This window comes from Medicago sativa, chromosome 1 (assembly GCF_051527215.1).
Source record: "Medicago sativa cultivar Bolivia chromosome 1, Bolivia_mono, whole genome shotgun sequence".
Lineage (NCBI taxonomy): Eukaryota > Viridiplantae > Streptophyta > Magnoliopsida > Fabales > Fabaceae > Medicago > Medicago sativa.
This window is the reverse complement of record NC_140749.1, coordinates 63,480,187-63,500,539: the sequence shown is the minus strand read 5'-3', so window position 1 is coordinate 63,500,539 and position 20,353 is coordinate 63,480,187. Positions and strand designations below refer to the sequence as shown.

The 20,353-nt window shown below is 34.2% G+C and overlaps 2 protein-coding genes across 2 annotated transcripts; both read right to left on the bottom strand.

Moving 5' to 3' along the window:
* Positions 1-635: 635 nt before the first annotated feature.
* On the bottom strand, positions 636-7,083 carry LOC146956273 (NAD(P)-binding Rossmann-fold superfamily protein). The gene is made up of 12 exons (XM_085728194.1): positions 6,905-7,083; positions 6,727-6,823; positions 5,217-5,281; positions 5,021-5,106; positions 4,788-4,872; positions 4,616-4,686; positions 3,441-3,572; positions 2,711-2,826; positions 2,446-2,569; positions 1,737-1,805; positions 1,081-1,201; positions 636-958 (listed from the first exon to the last, which is right to left on the bottom strand). Exons 1-12 carry the CDS (start codon positions 6,987-6,989, stop codon positions 819-821), a joined length of 1,191 nt encoding a protein of 396 aa, XP_085584320.1. The 5' UTR covers positions 6,990-7,083; the 3' UTR covers positions 636-818.
* A 1,797-nt stretch (positions 7,084-8,880) lies between these two features.
* ABCC5 (multidrug resistance-associated protein 5) lies at positions 8,881-17,994 on the bottom strand. Its single transcript, XM_085728190.1, has 11 exons — positions 15,562-17,994; positions 15,108-15,428; positions 14,933-15,019; positions 13,405-14,088; positions 13,160-13,324; positions 12,593-12,887; positions 11,999-12,213; positions 11,397-11,702; positions 11,076-11,139; positions 10,713-10,952; positions 8,881-9,644 (listed from the first exon to the last, which is right to left on the bottom strand). The coding sequence occupies exons 1-11, from the start codon at positions 17,662-17,664 to the stop codon at positions 9,532-9,534; spliced, it is 4,593 nt and encodes a 1,530-aa protein (XP_085584316.1). The 5' UTR covers positions 17,665-17,994; the 3' UTR covers positions 8,881-9,531.
* Positions 17,995-20,353: the final 2,359 nt, after the last annotated feature.

The window sequence follows — 20,353 nt, the reverse complement described above, 5'->3', positions numbered from 1 at the left end:
CAGGCAAAAAAAAACTTCAAACATTGAACTTTTAAAACCCAAACATCGCCTAAAAATATTTCACATAATTGAATAAGCACACATAAAAAGATCGGGAAACAAGTATTTTGATGTTTAAAAAATTTAAAAGTTAATTAGCTTATTCTTAACACTTAAACATCGTTTAATTGTCCTCGTGAGCTTAGCTCAGTTGGTAGGGACAATGTATAATATATGCAAAGGTTGGGGTTCAAATCCGGCCACCACCAAAAAAAAAAAAACGTTTAATTATCTTTATGCATTATGACTAAACGCTATGGAATTCAAACGAGACAATTATAATCTATTTTATTAAGTACAGTGCTAAACTTCTCCCGTCACTTACTTATGCCTTGGCTTTTGTTTTGTTTTTTCTTAAAAATAAAACCTCCTCCTCTCTGTTTCTTCCTGTTTTGATATTTAAATTTATTGAATTACTATTAGTTGCTTCTCTTTAGATATGCATAATTTGTTTTTCCTGGAGCTGTTGACGACAGGGTTAAGCACGGTGGTTGATTCGAGGTTTGAAACTGATTCAGGACTAAACGAGTACATGAACATTAGATAGCATCCAATATTACAATTAGAAATATAACTTTGACTTTGATTCGAAGCCGTTTTCAGAAATCAGGTATCTGGATTTTATTATCGTCATCAACAAACATGGTTACCCACTCTACATTATGAAAGGAAGGTACAAAAAGTTGAACTTTTCCCATCACTTTTAAATAGTGAAATGAAATGGTGATAGTACAAGCAAAAAAAAGAAAAATGATTCAGGCCCAAATATCCAAAGAATCTTATGGCCAAGCATCTGGAGAGACCTTTTCACTGATTGTGGAACCAAATTGTGGACCTCCTTTCCTGTATTGAATAAGAAACTCAATAGGGTATCCCTTCAGCTTATGAGGAACAATTCCAAGATCATTGAATGTCAAAGCTGCAAATTTCAACAAACAGAAAATGTCGGACACAAGACAGTGAAAGATAATTGCAGAATAATGTCTTGAAACAATGAATCAAAGACCTTGTGAAGACCTTGTGATTAAGTAAGGAACTCACCATTTTCTGAAACAACAGTATCTGCAGCATAAGCATGGATCTGATCCAGATTGAACATCTCAGGCTTGGGTAGTGGAAAGGGAAGCTTGTTTAAGAATAATTCCCTTGGTGTTGCCAATGCCTGAAATCAATCATGTCCCACACAACGTTGGCATACAATGATGACATTAGAGTGACATAATTTACTCTTAGTAGGAAACAGATTATTCCCCTCCCATGCACAGCTAAAAGAAAAAGGGACCTTGTTCCAAAATAAAATACTAAAACAACAGAAGAGAACCAACTAATAGCTCTCTTCCAAGTCACGTATGAGATTGTGAGCTACTAACCCAGATATCCCCAAATAGCATATAAAGCGCAGAAAATTAACATAAATCTATACGAGTCTTTGACTTATCTTCAACTGAGGAAGATAGCTTCATTGCAAGAAATTATATCCCTCCCCAATTACATATTTAATATAGGATTACTGGATGCGTTAAAAAAATGAGCTAAGGATGCATGAAACTCTAAATGTGAGACTTCTGGAATTGCATTGTATAAAAATATTGAAAGCATTATAATAACCCCAGCAGACCAAAAATATGCCCATTAATGGCATTTCATTAGTAAGTAAGTAGACAAGTAATCAACTAATGAACAAGTGATGAACCTACCTTTGCAATGGGAAGAGGCACGTTTACATATCGAGGCCATTCACGAATCACATCATACATAATCTCTGCCTGCATTTAACATAAAAAGATTCAACATCGTTAGGAAAATACTATTAGCTAGCTACTACGACATCCGTCCCTATTTATAAGACCCTTTTGCCAAATTTTGTTGTCCCTTTTTATAAGAACCTCTTCAAATATCATTAACTAATTTTTCACAAAAATACCCCCAATTAACGAAGAGATTTAAAAGATCAATCATTTCTCCCTCTTAAAAAAATGAAGGATAAATTTGGAAAAAGAATGTACATTGTTGACAAACTTAATGCAAGAACATTTTTTCTTAATTCTTTTGCTTTTATCAAAAGGGTCTTGTATATAGGGACGGAGTGAATTGCTGAGATGTTAAACTCGGGCAGCTTGTTCCAGAAGCATCTATCTTCTAGTAAAATAGTTAGTGCTGTAACTAATTAAGTTGGTTAGATAGACTTCTCGATAAATACTCTAATCACTGTAGATTCTGTAAATTTTGTAATTTCAGAAACAAAAGGATTACAAACACAGATATGACTTTCTCAGTTTTCCTCACTTTCTCTCAACTTTCTATCATACATCATTTCATTGATTTCTTCAACAAATTTTTCCTAACAAGCAATATCTCTTGTTTTGACAAGGCATGCACGAATGAAGGGATAAAGTCAAAGATTACCAACTGATGCACAGTAAAGATCTCAGGACCACCCAACTCATAAATCTTTCCCATGCTAGTGCCATCATCCTTCAAAGCTGTAGTAAGTGCGGCAGCGACATCAACAACATATACAGGTTGGGTTCTGCAATAATTGAATGTAAAAAATAAAAAAATAAAAAAAAAAGTAAATTTCAATGCCAAAAGGAAGAATCACTAACTATACACTTCACTTCAGTAAAAATCATTGAAGTTAAGAGTAATTGTTTGATAGATTTACTCATACTTTGTGTTCCCGTTCCCCATCAATGGAATAAAGCCATACTTCTTTGCAAAATGAGCCCATCGGTTTAAAATCCGGTCCTCTGTACCAATCATAACAGCAGGTTTGAAGATCGTGGCCTGTTAAGTGTGATATTATGAATTCTCAAATTAATGCTCTTGCAAGATAGCAAAGCATGATGATCACGATATTTTAACTGTATTAATGCATATGATTTTCATTTCACCATTCACAGAAGAAAAAAATGTATGTCTCTATTTTGTTATCAGATATATACAGTGCATCAGTGCTTAAACAGGGCAAGATATACTTCCTGGAGACATTTTGAAAAAGTAGTAAGAATGCTATCAAACTTCCCTTTTACTTGATATTCAAGACATTGCTAGATAAACCAAGACCAAGACAATTAAGAGTCAATTATATTTAATTTACCATTCGCTCATAGAATAATAAAAACCAAGACCAAGACAATTAAGAGTCAATACTTGGGTGGTAAAAAGTATTATTGATTGGTCTTTGACATCTATCTCTATCATTGAGCGTTATTTTTTATCAAATCCTTAATCATTTTTGTTTCCATCCAAAAGCCAATGAAAACAAGAGACAAAAAATATAGCCTTTCTTTGCTAGGCTTCAAATGTCAACAAAATATTAGAGAATAGTTGCTCCTTTTACATATGAAAACGAAACTAGAAATAAATTATTGGCCTAGAGAGTGAGAAACTAAATGTACCTCAGGTAATTCTCTTAAAACCGCTTCTTCGGCAGCTGCTTTACATCTAAGCATCCTGGAAGAAGATGACGGAGATGCACCTAAGCAAGAAACTTGAATGAACCTCATGATACCACCATGCTCTTTTGAAATCTGCAACGACTCAATATGAATATCAAATATCAGATCAAATTTGGGAATTACAGATATTACAATAAAAAAAAAAAAAAAAAAAAAAAAAAACATTCAAACTAAACAAAACCAAGCTTTGCAAGGCTTGATATTGGCTCACTTAACATGCACTAAGGGCCCGTTTGGTACGACCTAAAAAAAAGTGATTTTAATACTCAATATTTTAGAGATTAATTTTTAGAGATTTTTAAAAAAAGCAGAAGTTTCTGTGTTTGTTTGCCATAATGAAATTCACCTTTTCTTTAAAAAATCTGTTATAAAAAAATTGATTTTGCGAGAAGCTACTAAAAACAGCTTCTCATTTGAAAAAGTGATTATTTTATTTGAAAAAAAGCTGTAACAAAGGGGCTCTAAACCTCTCATTATTGTATGATTCAACCAATACTCAAATCCATTGGAGATATCACCTAAAGTTTGCAAGAGGCTTCTGAGCCCATTGAAACTGCTTTGAACCTCTAAACTGACTGCTTTCCTCAGATAAGCTGATAACTCAATCTAGTGAATCTTACAATTTTTCAATTGATTCGATAATCATTTCGGAAGACTTTCTTTTAAATAATTGAAACCCTGTTAGGAATGGTTGCATTACATAACACAAGAGTCAATATGCAGTTTGAGAGTCGCACTGAACAATTTGGAGATGTTATATTTTTTATGCTTGGTATCAAATTTAGTTGACCAGATCCCATAATACACAATAGATTCTTGAGAGAACATTATGGTAACCATGTCGAGTTGACTTTCTTTTTCCCCTTTCTCTCACAACTTCACGAACATCCTAAATTTCAGTTAGCAGTGTGTTTATCAACATTGGAGGCTACATTTAAATTCATTTTCTTTTAAAGATTTAGAATGTTCTGTTATTATTGAAAATAAACGCCAATGTACAAACACTAAGCAAATAAAATTCTCGGAGAAAGTAGTGAGTGCTTCATAATTTAAGAATAAGACATTAACATGATGATATGGGATGAGAAAAAATTAACAAATGTGAAAGAACATGCCTTTGCAAGTTTCTCGGCCATGTGATAGTGCACTTCCTCATAGCTGTAGTTTCTTGTCTCATAATCCCTTCCTGCCAACAAACAAATAAGCCAAAATGAGTATGTGATTATGAGACAAAAAATCACATACTTTCCATTATGTGAGATTATGTGAGAATTATGTGAGATTTACCAATAAGATTGATGACAACATTGGCTCTAGCCATTACAGCTTTAACCGAACTCTCATCTCTTGGATTGAATTTCATGGGTACAATCTGGGCATATTAATCATTGGATGATTAGCACAAATAGTGAATGGAAATAGCCCACAAACATACCACTACTTACTTTCCATTCTAATAAGGAAGAAAGAAAAGACAAAAGTGGATTCTTCACAAGTATTCAAATGTTTAAAAATGTTACCTGTCCTAAATCTCCCATCAGTTTGAGATGACGAGGAGAATCTTCAGAGCCTCGGAAAGGAACTAAGACTTGAGATCCCATTTTAGCTGGAAGAGGGGAATGACATCCCAAAAAACAAGCAATACAAGATTTAAGCTTTCTTAACAATATTCGGGTAAAAATTTCGTTGAAACAATTACATAACCCACAAACTTACCAAGTTGTTGAACAACATAACGACCAAGGAATCCAGTCGCTCCAAATACTGTAGCAACAATACCACTGCACAAGGAATTGCTTTCAAGATTAATTTACCAGCCATTTACAAGAACATTTAACACAGAGCAAAACCTTCCGAACCCTATACTTACTCAAAAAAGTAATGGAAAGCAAGTAAACCAAGTAAAAAGGTGAAAAGAAGATTTTGATCCGAAGTATGATCCTAATCTTTAGGTTAATGAGGTTAATAAACTATAATTCATACTACAAGAAAAAATTTCAAAATAACCATTTCTATTAATTCAGAACGCGAAAAAACAAAGTTGAACACCTCCCAAGGAAAATCAATCCTAGCCTTAAAACTGCAAGCATACATTCAATAAAAGAGAAACAGTCATGATATAACTTCAAGAAGGCATAATATTAAACATCATACATTACACTAAATAATGAACTGATGATCATACAAATGATTATTTACAGTGTCTAGTCCTTCCTAAACAAATCTTAAACATTTTCACAGTTTGATGAACATCAGTATGTACTCAACAATGTAACTTCATTTCGTGAAAACATTATTTCAGATTGTCTCAAGTGCAGAAACTACATCCAATTAGGAAAACTTATCAAATCTTCTTCTATGGATAAGTTAAGAGATGGAAATATCAGCTATAAAATGTGTCTAGACTCTAGACCACACAAATATAGGAGCCAAAGTTAACGAACAGTTAATGGTGAAATCACTAGCAGTAGGCTTCATTGCCAGCTATGGAGCACGGACTCTAACACAACACAGATACTGCAACATGGCTAATGTCCAAAATATAGGAGACTGAGACACCGCATACAAATATATAATTAACATGACAAAAATCTAAACTGAGAATTAAGATTAAGGCCCTCACAAAAGAATATTAAAATTACGAGGAATCATTTATAATGCAATTCTATTCTTCACATATATAATCCTAAGATAAGAAGATGAATCGTGTCTTTAATAACAAAAAGTTAATCCTATGATAATGAGCCTAAAAAAATGATATGAGACATCATTGTTGTATTTGTCTCAAAAAGTATACGATATAATCTAATGTTAGGGAGTTCGAGAAGTGTAGCTCAGTCTCTTGACATGTATCTAACCATCTTTTTAATCGAACACCATTGAGAGGTGTTTGACACGTGTTCAAGGTGTGTCCGAGAAGTGTCGGTGTTTGTGCTTACAATTACAGCTTTAGTTTTTGTTTCTTGCTAATCCAAGATCTAGCAAGGTCAAAACACTAGGTCTGCATCTATACCAAAAGTCCTACACCATTCAAATATCTCTCCACATGAGCGGATTCAATAAATCAATGACTTTTACCATACTCATTTCTCTCAACAACTTCCATCAAATTCAAATACCTCACTCAATAGCTATCTAGCTCAAAACTCATATACAAAATGTAGAACCTAAACTAAGAGAAATGAATATTATAATAAAATTAAAAAATGGAAGCAATGAGGTTAACCTGACAGATGATCTTCCACCAGTACCCTTGCGGACGAGGTGACCAACGCCCTTGGTAGCTATAGTGGAAACATAACGCTCGTGATTTACACCATAATCTGCAATTACAATTAGTTGATTAATTAATTAAAAATGGAATTGAGAATTAAGGATGATGCATTACATTGGAGAAAACGTACAGTGATCGGAAATTGGATAGATGGATTTGAGCAAAGTTGAGGATTTCAGAGAATCGTGACCTAAGCGTCTTGTAATGGCTTGCATCTTAGCGTTACCACAACAACGAAGAAGAAGAAGAAGAACCTAAGCAGAAAGAAAGATAGAGGAGAGAAGGGAACACAGAGAGAAATGTTGATATGCTATGGAGGCCGGAAGGTGCACGATATTTGGACTAGATCTATTATTACCACCTCTTTTATTCTAAAATACACCCACCCCTTTTTCTTTTTTTATGAAATAGAAAATAGATATCTCTACATGCAACTGCAAAGATTAATTCATAGATCCGGTAAAACCACGGTGGGTGAAAAAAACTCTTTCTCTAGAAGAGATATAACATTATTGCATTTTATGGTTAGATGCAAACACGTGACATTTGGTTAAGCTGAAAAAATCTCTTAGGGTGTGTTTGTTTCAAGTTATATTTGTTGATTCCCGGGAATAAAAGGATAGGAATATATATGCTTATGTTTGTTACAAGTTTACTAAATTTTATTCCCGGGTATAAAACGTTCCTGGGAATATAAAAAATTTCCCAAGGAGAAGGGTGGGAATAAAGTTCCCATGGAGATGAGAATAAATTCATAAATAGTTACCTATTATAATCCCTATTTTTATGGTTCCTAGGAATATTATAAAGTTAACCAAACATATTTTTCCTAAATACCTTGGAATAAAATTCTCATCTTTATATTCCAAGGAATGTTATTCCTAGGAATTAATTTGGTAAACTTGAAACAAACACACCCTTATCGAATACACTCTCCTTTAACTAAACATTACTATGTTTTTCCATTTCATATTTTTAATCATTTATGGTTTTTCGACAATGGTAAACAAAAAATCCTATCATTAATTGTTGGCTTAAATATGGTATTGGTCCCTGCAAAATAGGCCAGTTTTGGTTTTAGTCCCTGCAAATTTTTTTTATAGTTTTTGGTCCCTGCAAAAATAGGTCAGTTTTGGTTTTAGTCCCTGCAAATTTTTTTTATAGTTTTTGGTCCCTGCAAAAATTTTTATTTTTGGAAATAGTCCCTGACCCCATTTATGTGATGATTTGTCACTTTTATAAATTAAAAAATAATTATTGTCTCTGTTTTATTATTATTTTTTAATTAAAAAAAAATTATTGTTATATAAATTATAAAAAAATAATATTCTTTTTATTAAGTAAGCACATATGCCACATATGCACAAAAGTGACAAATCATCACATAATTGGGGTCAGGGACTATTTTCAAAAACAAAAATTTTTGCAGGGACCAAAAACTATAAAAAAAAAAAAAAAAAATTGCAGGGACTAAAACCAAAACTAGCCTATTTTTGCAAGGACCAAAAACTATAAAAAAAATTGCAGGGACTAAAACCAAAACTGACCTATTTTTGCAGGGACCAAAAACCATAAAAAAAATTTGCAGGGGCTAAAACCAAAACTGACCTATTTTGCAGAGACCAATACCATATTTTAGCCTTAATTGTTTTACAGATTCTTATTTTTCAAACTCTTAAGGTACAGTTCAAAACAAAATGTGTTTGTTCCTTCCTTCAAAAAAAAAACAAAAACAAAATGTGTTTGAAACAAAGATGGAATGCTATTGGCAAATGAACTTATAAAATCTACAAAATTTGATTTTCAGATAAAATACGGACGTAAAAGGTTAATTTTTGGTACACATTTATACATTCTCAAATTCTTAAAAGGTATACAACCATCTCCAAATTTTTATGGAACTCATAATTTGATAGGACACATGTGAATTTTAATCAATCAACAAGAGAGGTAGCATTCTTTGTACAAGTTAAGAGCACTTACAGGTAGTTGCTAAACCAGCAAAGTCACTAGCTCCTATGATTTTAAGTTACTAATATGTATAATAACTTTAGAAATAGTTGTTATTAAAATATTGAAAATGTAAAAATATTTACACATACAACGTAAATTAAATTCGTAGAGTATTCATAATATATAATATCATATTGCAAAGGATAGTTCACTAGCAAATTATGACATTGTACAAAAGAGTTGATTACAGATGATAAAACAAAACTAAACAGCCAACTATGCAAAAGAGAAAATATAAGCAATGTCATTTCTGTGGGATAGTAAATGTAGTCAAAACTTCAGCCTAGAAACCGGCTTGATTCTGCATTGCTACTAATAAGAAAAACGTGGAATACACAAGACTAGTTCCAACTCTAAACTTTTCCAAGTAAAAACTCTACTGCCTCATTCTCAAAACTACTTTATTGTACATAATTGACGATCCCAATTCAGACACCCCATGTCAACCTTCCTGTAACAGCAGATCATCTTACTTTTTTCTTGTAACAAAACATGTCAACCATGCATGAACTCCTCAAAAGGATGAATCAACTCATAACACTTTCAACCAGGAAACTCGTTTACTCCCCCGCTGGAGCGGTTGATGGACACGTCTGTTCATTTTATGTCTCTGCGTGTGCCAATGCAGCAGTGGCAGCAGCTTAAGCATCACCACTGTTTCCGCTTTTGATTGCCTCTGCCTCTGAAGGTTCTTAATATCTTTCCACCACTAACTCTGAATATTTTCAGACATTCTCAACTTGTTTAAAAATCCGGCATGCCAGTTGATCGCGATGAATATTCAGTCACCAACTTCAAAAACATGGATGACTTATCTTCTAATAGCTTCAATGGAGTGTCAAACTCTGCAACTAGACCTGCAAAAAATGTCAAAAGCTAACATCATGAGCACCTAGTAGTGAAACATAAAAAATAAAATAAAAAAAATCATTTCCAGCCATCCCAAGCACTCAATTTAAAATCACATCTGCGCTCTATTTCCTTTTCATGTTGAGCATGATATGGGAAGATAAAGAAAAGAATTATATAGATACATATTGCTACCTGACAGATTTAGAAGTGAGCAGACGCATGTAGTAAAGTAACACGTAAGCGCAATCATAAATTGAACACATTGTCAGCTAATTTTACTATTTTTGGTATTCCGTTGACTAAAATACTAAATGGATTTAAAACTGACACTATAACAGAATCTCGCGTTATAAAAGCAGAATCTACAACCTGCTGAACTTTCAACTCTCTTATATGACTGGTATTTACTTTATCAGAGATGACATTTTGACACAAAATTTTGACAACGATCTAGATAGTTAAAACAGTTTTAATATGTGGTTAGTACTGTCTGATGATGGTTAGTGAATATGACAAGGTGTCGCAACTCACTAACCATCTATTGAACGTAGTTAAGCATGATTTTCAATGTCGTTAACCACAAAAATTTTGGTGTTCAAATATACTTAATATCCTTTAACCATCCAAATTGTGTTTAAATATACATGATATTGATATCCATTAACAACAAGTTTTGTTTAAATATACACCAGAAAAGAGTAGTTAATGACATTTAAAATAATGGTAAATTATATCCAGTGGATGGTTAATGAGTTGTGACACCTTGTTATATTCGTAAACTATCCACTTGAATGTAATTAATCGAATATTTGAACTATGTTACTATCCAAATTATTGTCAAATTTATGTGTCAAAAAACACAACTCATACTTTATTTTGTTTGGGACATGAATGTTTACTTTCATGGAACAATTTCTCAAAGCTGCAACAGGAAACAAAGAGGTATATTGATGTGATTTCAACATTAAACTTGGAAAAAATTGTTTACTGTCCTGTTAGACAAAGCAAAGCCTATAAGCATTTTACTGCAAAAAAGAAAGGAAAGCCAAAGAACAGTATAAAACAATACGTACCATCACTGAGTACCAGGACAAGATCACTGTCAATAACAGTAGGAATACGATGAGCAATAGTGCACACAGTACAGTCTCTGAACTCCTCTCGGATAACCTTCTGGATAAGATTATCAGTAGCACTGTCAACAGAAGCTGTTGCTTCATCAAGTACAAGTATCTTTGACTGCTTGAGCAGAGCTCGGCCAAGAGAAACAAGTTGCCGCTGTCCTACACTCCAATTATCACCATTTTCTAGCACTGCAAATTTGAAACAAATCATAAGATACCCGTGACTCAATCTTTTACCTTCCCTTTTTCTTTTTTCAGGGGTTGGTGAAGAAAAGATACCGGGAATATTCCAGTATTTTGGTGGTCTCTTACCTGGTGTATCAAGCTTTTGTCCTTTCTCACGAATGATCTCTCCAAGCTGAGACTTATCTAGTGCCTGTGAGAAGTTAAACACAAAGCAATCAAAATTAGAACCACCTACTCTTACATAAGATAGCCATAATTTTCAAATAACACGGACTATTCAATTATTTTTTTATGCTATTAGATTTAGAAAAGGAGTGAAAATTATAAGCGGATTCGGAAGTTAATTCAATCATCTAACAATAAAATAGCATTACTAAGTTAAAAATTACACAATTTGTGCAATTATTTAAACGAACCTATCTATCTAAATAATACTATTATACTAACCTCCCAAATCTCTTTATCAGAATGCTCTTCAAGAGGATCCAGATTGCCTCGAATGGTGCCTTCAAATAAGGTCGGATCTTGTGGTATGATACTCAAATGGCTCCGAAGGTCATGAAGGCCAATTCCTGAGATATCAATGTTGTCTATAAGGATACTCCCGGCTGCTGGTTCAACCAATCGAAATAATGCCTGAATCAAAGTAGATTTGCCACTGCCAGTTCGCCCAACTATTCCAATCTTCTTCCCACCAGGAAATGTGCAGGATACTCCATGAAGCACCAAGGGAAGATTTTCCTTGTAACAAACCTTCAAGAGAGAGACAGTAGAGGGAAAATGAGGTGGATTATCGCCAGAAAGAGGCAATTGCAGTAGAAAAATCACAATAAAATTTTTGATGCAATGCACATTTCTAAGAGTTTGGATTAGACTCTAATGTTGTGCAACAGAAGAAAACATAAGAATCTTCCCGCACTCAAAAAATTTAAAAAATAAATAAAAATTATAATGGCTAAAATCAAAATTAAATGCAGTAGAATAGGCATGAACTACTTGGTGCTGAACAAAGAACAAAGAGCATATTTAATGTGAAACTTAGATGGTACCTTCAGATCAATTAGTTGGATTGTCCCATTCACGGGCCATGAGGGTGGAGGGCGAAAATCTTCAATAAGTGGTGGTGCTTCACTAGGAATTTGACTGTACTGATAAATCCTTTCAATAGATATAATTTTATTTTCAAGTTTACAAAAGCTAAGTATCCAGCGAGACAAACGTCCATTTAAATTCAGGCCATACGTTACAGCAAGTCCGGCCATACCTATAAGCAGAAAAGTAACAGTAATTAGCAACAGAACATTGTTTACTATTGCATTCTGCTCTGTTCCAAACCATGACTTAAGCCCTTTCCTATAATACAATCTAATACCATATACACCTCCTTTAAACGAAATTGAAATGCAAAAGAACAAAATCATACACCAATTATGAGCTATCAGTAGACTATTCCATGTGATAAACAAATTCAACAGTAAAGACCTGAGTCATGACAATAGTGCGAAACAACTATGTGAACAGAATCAAAATAGTAACGATGCCATAGGAATCATTTCTAGTAGTAACTTCAAATATACTACATAACTCAATCCTCCAGGATTTGACATCATGAAAATTGGGAATCAATCAGGAAAAAAACTCACTGGGGTCAATACTTCCACGGGGAAAGCTCACAAGTAATACCATGCAGAAAGCAAATACAAAAGTTGAAAGCAATTCCATGCGTAGGCAGAGCCACTCAATAGCTGCAAGACTGCAGAAGAATGGTCGTGCAAAACAATCCAGAAGATAGAGGTTCCTCTTCAAGAACCTTTTTTCTTGTCCAAAACCTCTGATGGTGGCTGCTCCAGCAATTGATTCACCAAAAAGTTGTATAATTGGAGATTTCTGGATGCTTACAATACGCACAAGTTCCCTTGAAGAAGCCATGTAGTATTTCTGCAATTAATTAATGGTCAAATATTAAGCCACGGCATTGGGAGTTAGGAAAACACAAAATGCAATATATTAATGGAGGATTTCTAGTCCTTTGTCAATGTATCTTCTCTGTCCCCCTTGAATAAAAAATTTCCTTAATAGTAAAAATGATGAATAGGAACTTTATAGTAAATGGGGTTTATTTTATCCTTCATGGCTTGATTTTCAGCTAAAGAAATCTTTTTGAAAAGCAGATTGAAAGATTAAAAAATATGCTTAAGATTTCCGATTACCTGCATCCACAAACAAACAATTGCCATTGGGACTACTAGGAGCAAAACTTGCCATGTAACTTCTGACATTACAGCAACAATGCCAATAAGTTGTATCGTTGATGAAGCAAACCCTCCAAGTCTAAAAGGAATGTCAAGATCCACAACACTTTGATCAATTGAAACCTGAGGGAATAAAGGCAGTCCATTATATGATGTAGAGAGACAAAAACAAAAGAGGAGTGGGAAACAACGAGAAAACTTACACGATTCAGGATCCTTCCAGCTGGTGTAGAGTCAAAGAAAGACATTGGTGCATGGAAAATACAACTAAGCATGTTGAAAAACAGCTTCTGTGCTGCTTCTAAACCAAATGTAGCCACGAGAACGGCCCTAACAAATATGAAGCATGAGCTACCAAAGGCAAGGGCCATGTAAACAAGAAGAAGAGTCGTGGGAGTTACTTTGGGCTCGTCTCCTTCAGTTTGAGGATTCGCCCAAGCCATCCACCAATTGCTGGCAATCTGAAGGAACTGAAATAATGTTTGTGCAATGATTATGAGGGGAATCAGTAAGCCTTTATAGGCGGCTGCCATGTAGGTCAGGTACACCTTCATGCTGACTCTACCTCTAACCCTCTCCTCTTCTTGAACAAGCTGTTTTTTTCTTGAGCGTTTTGCCTTCTTCTTTTCCTTTATTTCTGACGATCCCTCGTGAACTTCCTTCGCCAAACTGGCAATATCATTTACAGAAGAAATAGATTTCTTACTGGTCCTAATAGGTGCCTCCAACGACTCATTTTCATCTGAATCTTCTGATGATGAGTGAGTAGGAATGTCCATTGCCTCTATTGCTTCATGGTGAGCTGAAACTAGAGATCTAAAATCTGTGCCTGCCTGTAAAAGGTCATCATACTTTCCTGCCTGTATGATCTGGCCTTCTTTAAGAACCTTCAAAATTGGACAAAAAAATAATAGTAATTGAGAAAACTACTTTCATTTTATATCAACCACATTTTTAAGACGTAAGATAATAAAGGATTCTTCTTAGTCTTTGAAAGAATTAAACATCATTATAGACAAAGATAAATAAGACATGTAGGCAACTAAAGAAACTAAGGATCATTGTTAGAAAGTATCAGCAATACATTCAATTACCATAATGGCCAATTGATACGAGTAACGAGTTTCTCTCAGGAGGAAGCTGCTATAAAACAGAACAATATCGGGTTTCACTCCTGAGCCTTAGTGTTGCACAAAGCAATTAAACATGGACCCAAAAGTCATACGTTTTCCTCCTGACTTGTATTATAGCTGTCAACATCTCATGTCATATCCTATATATAACAATAATTTCACAAATCAAACCTATATTTCACACATGTTTCCCTACAATATCTCCAAAGTAGTAAAGAAATGACAGTGTAAACTTGCCAGAGTCTGATTTTTTTTCATATTAAAGAAAAAATCAACCACAATTCCAGTTATTACACACATACAGCCTATAAATTTGACAGACTAATTAACTCAAACCAAGATCATAATATAAAGAGAAAGAATTAAGAACCCAACCAGGATATGCAGGGAGAAACAATGCATCACACTGAAATAGTAGAGAGCAACAGCTACCCCTGATCATGCAGGGAATATATAACTCTCAAATGCAAAAGAGTTATACCGTAATTTAAAATAATTTAAAAAAAAAAAAAAAAAAAACTAAAACACCTGAAATGAAGCATAAACATCAACTAGGCCTCTTAATACACAAATGAAAGACAAAGCCATAGAGCCATACCAGTATCATATCAGCAGCTGGAAGAAATTCAACTTGGTGGGTCACAAAAATAACTGTTTTATCTGCTAGTTCCGACAACACATACTCCTGCAGTTACATTACATGTCATAGATTAAGAAAAACACCCAGAACCAATTAAGTTAAACAGTGTCATTAATTATTGGGAGAAACTAACTCTGAACAATTCTGATCCAGTGTGGGCATCAAGTGCACTAAAGGGGTCATCAAGGAGATAAATATCAGCATCTTGGTAGAGTGCCCGTGCGAGCTGAATCCGCTGCTTCTGTCCTCCACTCAAATTTATACCTCTATCACCAATAATTGTTTGATCTCCATGTGAGAAAAGTTCTAGGTCCTTTTTCAGTGAACAAGCATGAATAACATTCTTGTACTTTCGTTTATCCATTGGGTTTCCAAACAGAATATTTTCTTCGATATTTCCTGACTGTATCCATGCTGATTGGGAGACATACGCCGCAGAACCACACACTCTTACCTGCAAAATAAATCGGTTACATCTTGTCAAAGCTGATATAAACAATAATAGTATCCTATTTCAAATGCCAAAGAAAAAATATAAAAACAGTATAGGTGGAATTCTATCATTATGAAAAAGAACAACAACATACTTCACCAGAAAGCTTGGGAATTTCTCCAAGGATGCAAGAAAGAAAACTTGATTTCCCAGAACCAACCATGCCACAAACGGCTACACTCATCCCCCTTTCTACTTTCATATGTATTCCTGAAAGAGTAGGCTTAGAGGAAGAAGGGTCCCAACAGAAGACACCGTCCATGATTTCTATGGCAATGCTAGAAGTTCCACGCGGCAAGACAGTAGTTGCATCTTCCCGCAATTCTTCATCCTGCAGGAAACCAGATATGCGATCAAGAGAAACCTTTGTCTGAGCCATTGTTGATACCAAATCAGGAAAATTTCTGAGAGGTTCTTGAAGAATCCTGAAAGTGGCTAGAGCAGATAGAACACCACCTGCAGTCAGCTGAGTTCCTAAAAATACGGTTGTGGCAAATGTGACTGCTGAAACAAATATAGGTGAACTCCAAAATATGAAAGTTACACAAGCCTGAGAGTAAAGTGCTTTCCTTAGCCACTTGAACTCTACTCCGCGCATTTCCTCCAACTTTATTCTATATCTATCCTCCCAAGCTTGCAGCTTCAGAATCCTCATATTTCTCAGACACTCTGATGTTTTCCTCATCCTTTCATCCTTGGCAGTCATTAACTTGTCTTGATATTCTTCTTGTATCCTAGCCACAGGAACAGTGACAACAATGGAAATGATTGTAGCTATCAATGTTGCAACGAAAGCAATTCCAACATTCTTATACAAAATCACAAGGGCAAGAACAATCTGCAGAGGAAGCATCCACATATCATGAATGTACCAAGAGTAGTCCCCTACCCTCTGAACATCAACAGCCATGTAATTGACAATCTCGCCACTTGTGTGACTTTGCTTGGCTAAGCTCGAGAGTCTGAGTCCCTTCTTATACACCATTGCAGTGAGAGCTGACCTAACATGCATACCTAATATATCCACTCCTAGATACCACTGCCTAGTTGTCAGTGTCTCCACAAGCTTCGCCGCAAAGAATATACCAGTAAGGATATAACCCTCATGAGCAAAAGTCTCTTTCCCACCCAAGAAATCAACAAAGTAACTTATCAAGTATGGACCTACGTACGAAACCAAAGTATTCATACCAGCAAATACAGCATTCAAAGCTGCTTCCTTCCAAAATGACTTGAGAAGAGCCCAAGCTAATGAAGGTTGCTTAGACGAATTTTGATGTTCAGCCTTCAATTTCTCCCAGTTAGAATTCACAGCCTTGTAACTAGCCTTGGCTCTATCACTTGGTGCAACAAGTGGAATGTCCTTAAGCTCAAGTGGTCTCTTTGCACCAATGGAAAGAAGTGGATTCAACCAAGAAAGTGTAGCTAAGCTAAAAAGTCCAGCATCCCTATATGGAGTAACCTTGAGACACCCTAGCTCTTCTTCTTCAACAAGTAACGGTTCTTGAAGATCCAAATTTCTACAGACTTGTATACCGCTAAGACCCCTAACCGCAACTACGCCTAAAAAAGCAAGTGCTGGCGTGGCAGCAAAATTTGCAACAGCATGAGAACTAAAATACTTAGAACCTTCCAACAAAAAACCTCTCCCATCAACATATAAAGTACACAAGCAAATAACAAATGACAAAAACCACCAAACTCTTAACAAAAATGGAAACTTCTCTAACACCTTGAATTTGCAATTCAAAGCTGAGAAGCTTAACACAGACCAAGCTAAAACCTGTGAAGCTGGCACAGAAATAAGTGACCAGTGTAGAACCTCACCCCAAATGATAGCACCTACATCAAAACTCAACACCAAAACTTCCACAAACAAAACATAGAAACAAGACAACACAGATAACTTGAACCAAACACCTATTGAAACATCACTCGTTTCTCTATCAATAACACTGCAAAGTGGACTATCATTTGAGGTAGTACTGTCCTTAACGATTCCAATTCTCTTGTACACAAGAATCTTTCTAACAGAGACAACAAAGAGAAACAACAGAACAAGAGTCAAGTTCACGCATATTGCTGCAAGTTCCAATACAGACAATCCCAGAATCGTGCTGGAAAGAATTTGCAACGATCCTGAAGATTGAGAAGTTGATAAAGCTGAGATTTTTTCGAGAAATTGGGCAATACCCATTATTGAATACGGTGTAAAGATGAAGATGGAACAAATTCAAAAATGTTGGGTCAGCGAGAAAAGCATTACAGAATTTGGGAAATGAAGATGAAGCAATAAAAATGAAATTTTGAAGATAGAGAAAGAAACCCAATAGAGAAAAATGCAAAATTCAGGAACTGGGTTGTTGTGCAGAATTGTGAAGCAAGCTTGTTATGAATGGTGATGAAGTTGTTGTTGAACAAGCTTCACCTCTGAAATGGTGATTGCCAGCGATGATGCTAAGCGTGTAAAATTGTAAAACAATCAAAGAGAGAGAAAATGAGAGAAAGAGAGAAAGAAGAAAATTTTGCTTCTTCTCCTCTGTTCTCTGTTATATAATGTGCACCTCTATGTCCCACACACACTTGCTCATATTTTTATGTTAATAATTTCACACTTATCGAACAAAATATATTATCCTAAGAAATAACATACTCCCTCCGTTTTAAAATGAATGTCGTTTTAGGTATTTACACATATATTAAGAAATGCAATTATTAAGAGAAAGAGAATGGTTATTTTACCAAATTATCCTTATTAACTATTGGTTAGTTTTAAAAGTAATACTTTGGAAGTAGTGTGCAGAGTATTAATTGGAGGGTACAATTGAAAAGAAAAAGTTATTATTGCATTGGAAACTAAAAGCGACACTCATTTTGAAACAATTTTTTTTGGCTAAAGCGACACTCATTTTGAAACGGAGGGAGTATAATTTATTAATTTATTTTGTTTGTGATAATGTAAATATTCATCATTACTATTAAATAAGTTTGGTGAAATGTAAATGATTAACTAGATATACAATTAAATCTTTAAAAAAAAAAACTAGATATACAATTAAAAAAAGTATTAATATTAAATTAAAATTAATCCTTCAAAAAAAATTAAAATTAAGTTGAAAACAACACTCCCTCTAAAAAAACACTCAATGTAACAATTTTAAAAAAATAATATTGGGAGTACTAAATTTCTGATCAATTTGTTATTACAACTGAAATATATTTTTTAAGATGAAATTTGTTATTGCTCTTTATAACATGGTGTCGTGTGTTGTTTGTAATATGGTTCCGTGTGAGAGTGAGAAACCTTTCAGTTGCATTGAAGCAGGTGCCGAAAAATATTTGGAACTTTCGGTTGATGAAACAAAAAATGTCAAAAGCAAAATGACTCAGCTGTGTGGTGGTTATGTTCAATGGTGGGACCAAATTTCCTTTTTATGCTTTGGTGTAAAAGGTTTCGTCATCTCCTCTCTAGGTGAGATTAGCTTAGTAGTAACATCAAAACTATCGCTTCATTTTAACCATTATGTGTGCTGGGGACAGTTGGTGTTTGGCAAGTACAAAGAAGACACAAATCTTCAACCTTTTAACTTTTGTCTAGGACGCTAGCTCTCTATCCTCAAGGGAGAGATCTCCCTTTCAAGATTTGGTACCTATTAGATATCTCAATCATAAAAAAATTATTTTGAGTATCCGATATAAACAAAGTTTTAATGTAGACCTCTAATCTTAAATGAGACCCACACTTTTTAATATTTGAATATTGAAATGTGATGATAAAGAGTTATGATGGATGATTAGTTTATCTCGTTTAAAACATTTGTGTTAAGTTTTGAGTTAGAAAGATTGAATGTTTATTAAACTATTACTAAGAAAAATTTCTATATTTAGTTTCTAAACTTTTGTCCCAAAGACACAAGTTAACATCTCCTCTGATAATTATATGTCTCCATTGTGTAGATATTTTTAGACACACAATTGATATCTCCTTTATTGACGCTTTTAAACAATTATCTTGTGTTATACACAAATCTCTTTTCCACCATTGCATCTAAAAGTTGCATCGTATTTTAATGGTAGAAACTGGTTTGCATGTCATAGAATTAATATTTAATCTAGATGTTGAATTTATTGATACAATATTAAAAACTACTGTTATACAAGCACGATACAATTGACCTCTGTTAAAATATTAAAATAAGTTATTAAGAGCTTCAACTTTAGACGGTTGATTGTTTTTAATTTATTTTATTAGACCGTAAGATATTATAAGATATAAGATATGTATATATAATACAGTTGCACCACAAAATAAGATGCTTATGTAATTGAATTTTATTTCATTGATAAAGTAGTTAAATATTCTTTCAAAAAAAAAAACGTAGTTAAATATCAAAGACGGTGGCATTTAACATGGGAAAACCTAAAACTTTCCCACCATGGGAGAGTTCATTTTGGCCAATGGATTAATTGAAGAGCACAATATTATCATACACTTCCAATACTAGATTATTTCTTTTACACCTTTCACCATGTTCTCTCCTCCACCGCCAGCAACAAACACACCCTTCTCTCTCCTTCACACTCTCAGCTAAAGTGAATAATTATGATGATTGTTGCAATTGTAATGAAAAAAAATTCTGATTCAATTGAATTCAACCAAAATCAACTTGTGTAACAGTAACATCGAATCAAATCAGCAAAAACTACAAAAACGAAAGAAGAAAAACACGAATCAAATATTATCGATCTATCGTTATTCGTCGCTTCCGGTTGAGAAATTAAAAAATCGAAAATCTCAATTGAGTTGAATGAAGAATTCTTGATTGAGTCAAGGAATTGAAAGCTACAATGACAGCAGCGCTTCATTCTCATTTTCTATTAATATA

What these genes read in the sequence shown, in the direction of transcription:
- LOC146956273 (XM_085728194.1), bottom strand. Translation starts at nt 6,989, where the DNA reads ATGCAAGCCATTACAAGACGCTTAGGTCACGATTCTCTGAAATCCTCA. An exon ending in CTATCCAATTTCCGATCACT is followed by an intron (nt 6,824 to 6,904) that starts GTACGTTTTCTC and finishes TTGTAATTGCAG; the next exon opens with ATTATGGTGTAAATCACGAG. An exon ending in TGGCCGAGAAACTTGCAAAG is followed by an intron (nt 3,573 to 4,615) that starts GCATGTTCTTTC and finishes GAGTCGTTGCAG; the next exon opens with ATTTCAAAAGAGCATGGTGG.
- ABCC5 (XM_085728190.1), bottom strand. Translation starts at nt 17,664, where the DNA reads ATGGGTATTGCCCAATTTCTCGAAAAAATCTCAGCTTTATCAACTTCT. An exon ending in TTCCCAAGCTTTCTGGTGAA is followed by an intron (nt 15,429 to 15,561) that starts GTATGTTGTTGT and finishes TTTATTTTGCAG; the next exon opens with GTAAGAGTGTGTGGTTCTGC. An exon ending in CTGATAAAGAGATTTGGGAG is followed by an intron (nt 11,140 to 11,396) that starts GTTAGTATAATA and finishes AACTTCTCACAG; the next exon opens with GCACTAGATAAGTCTCAGCT.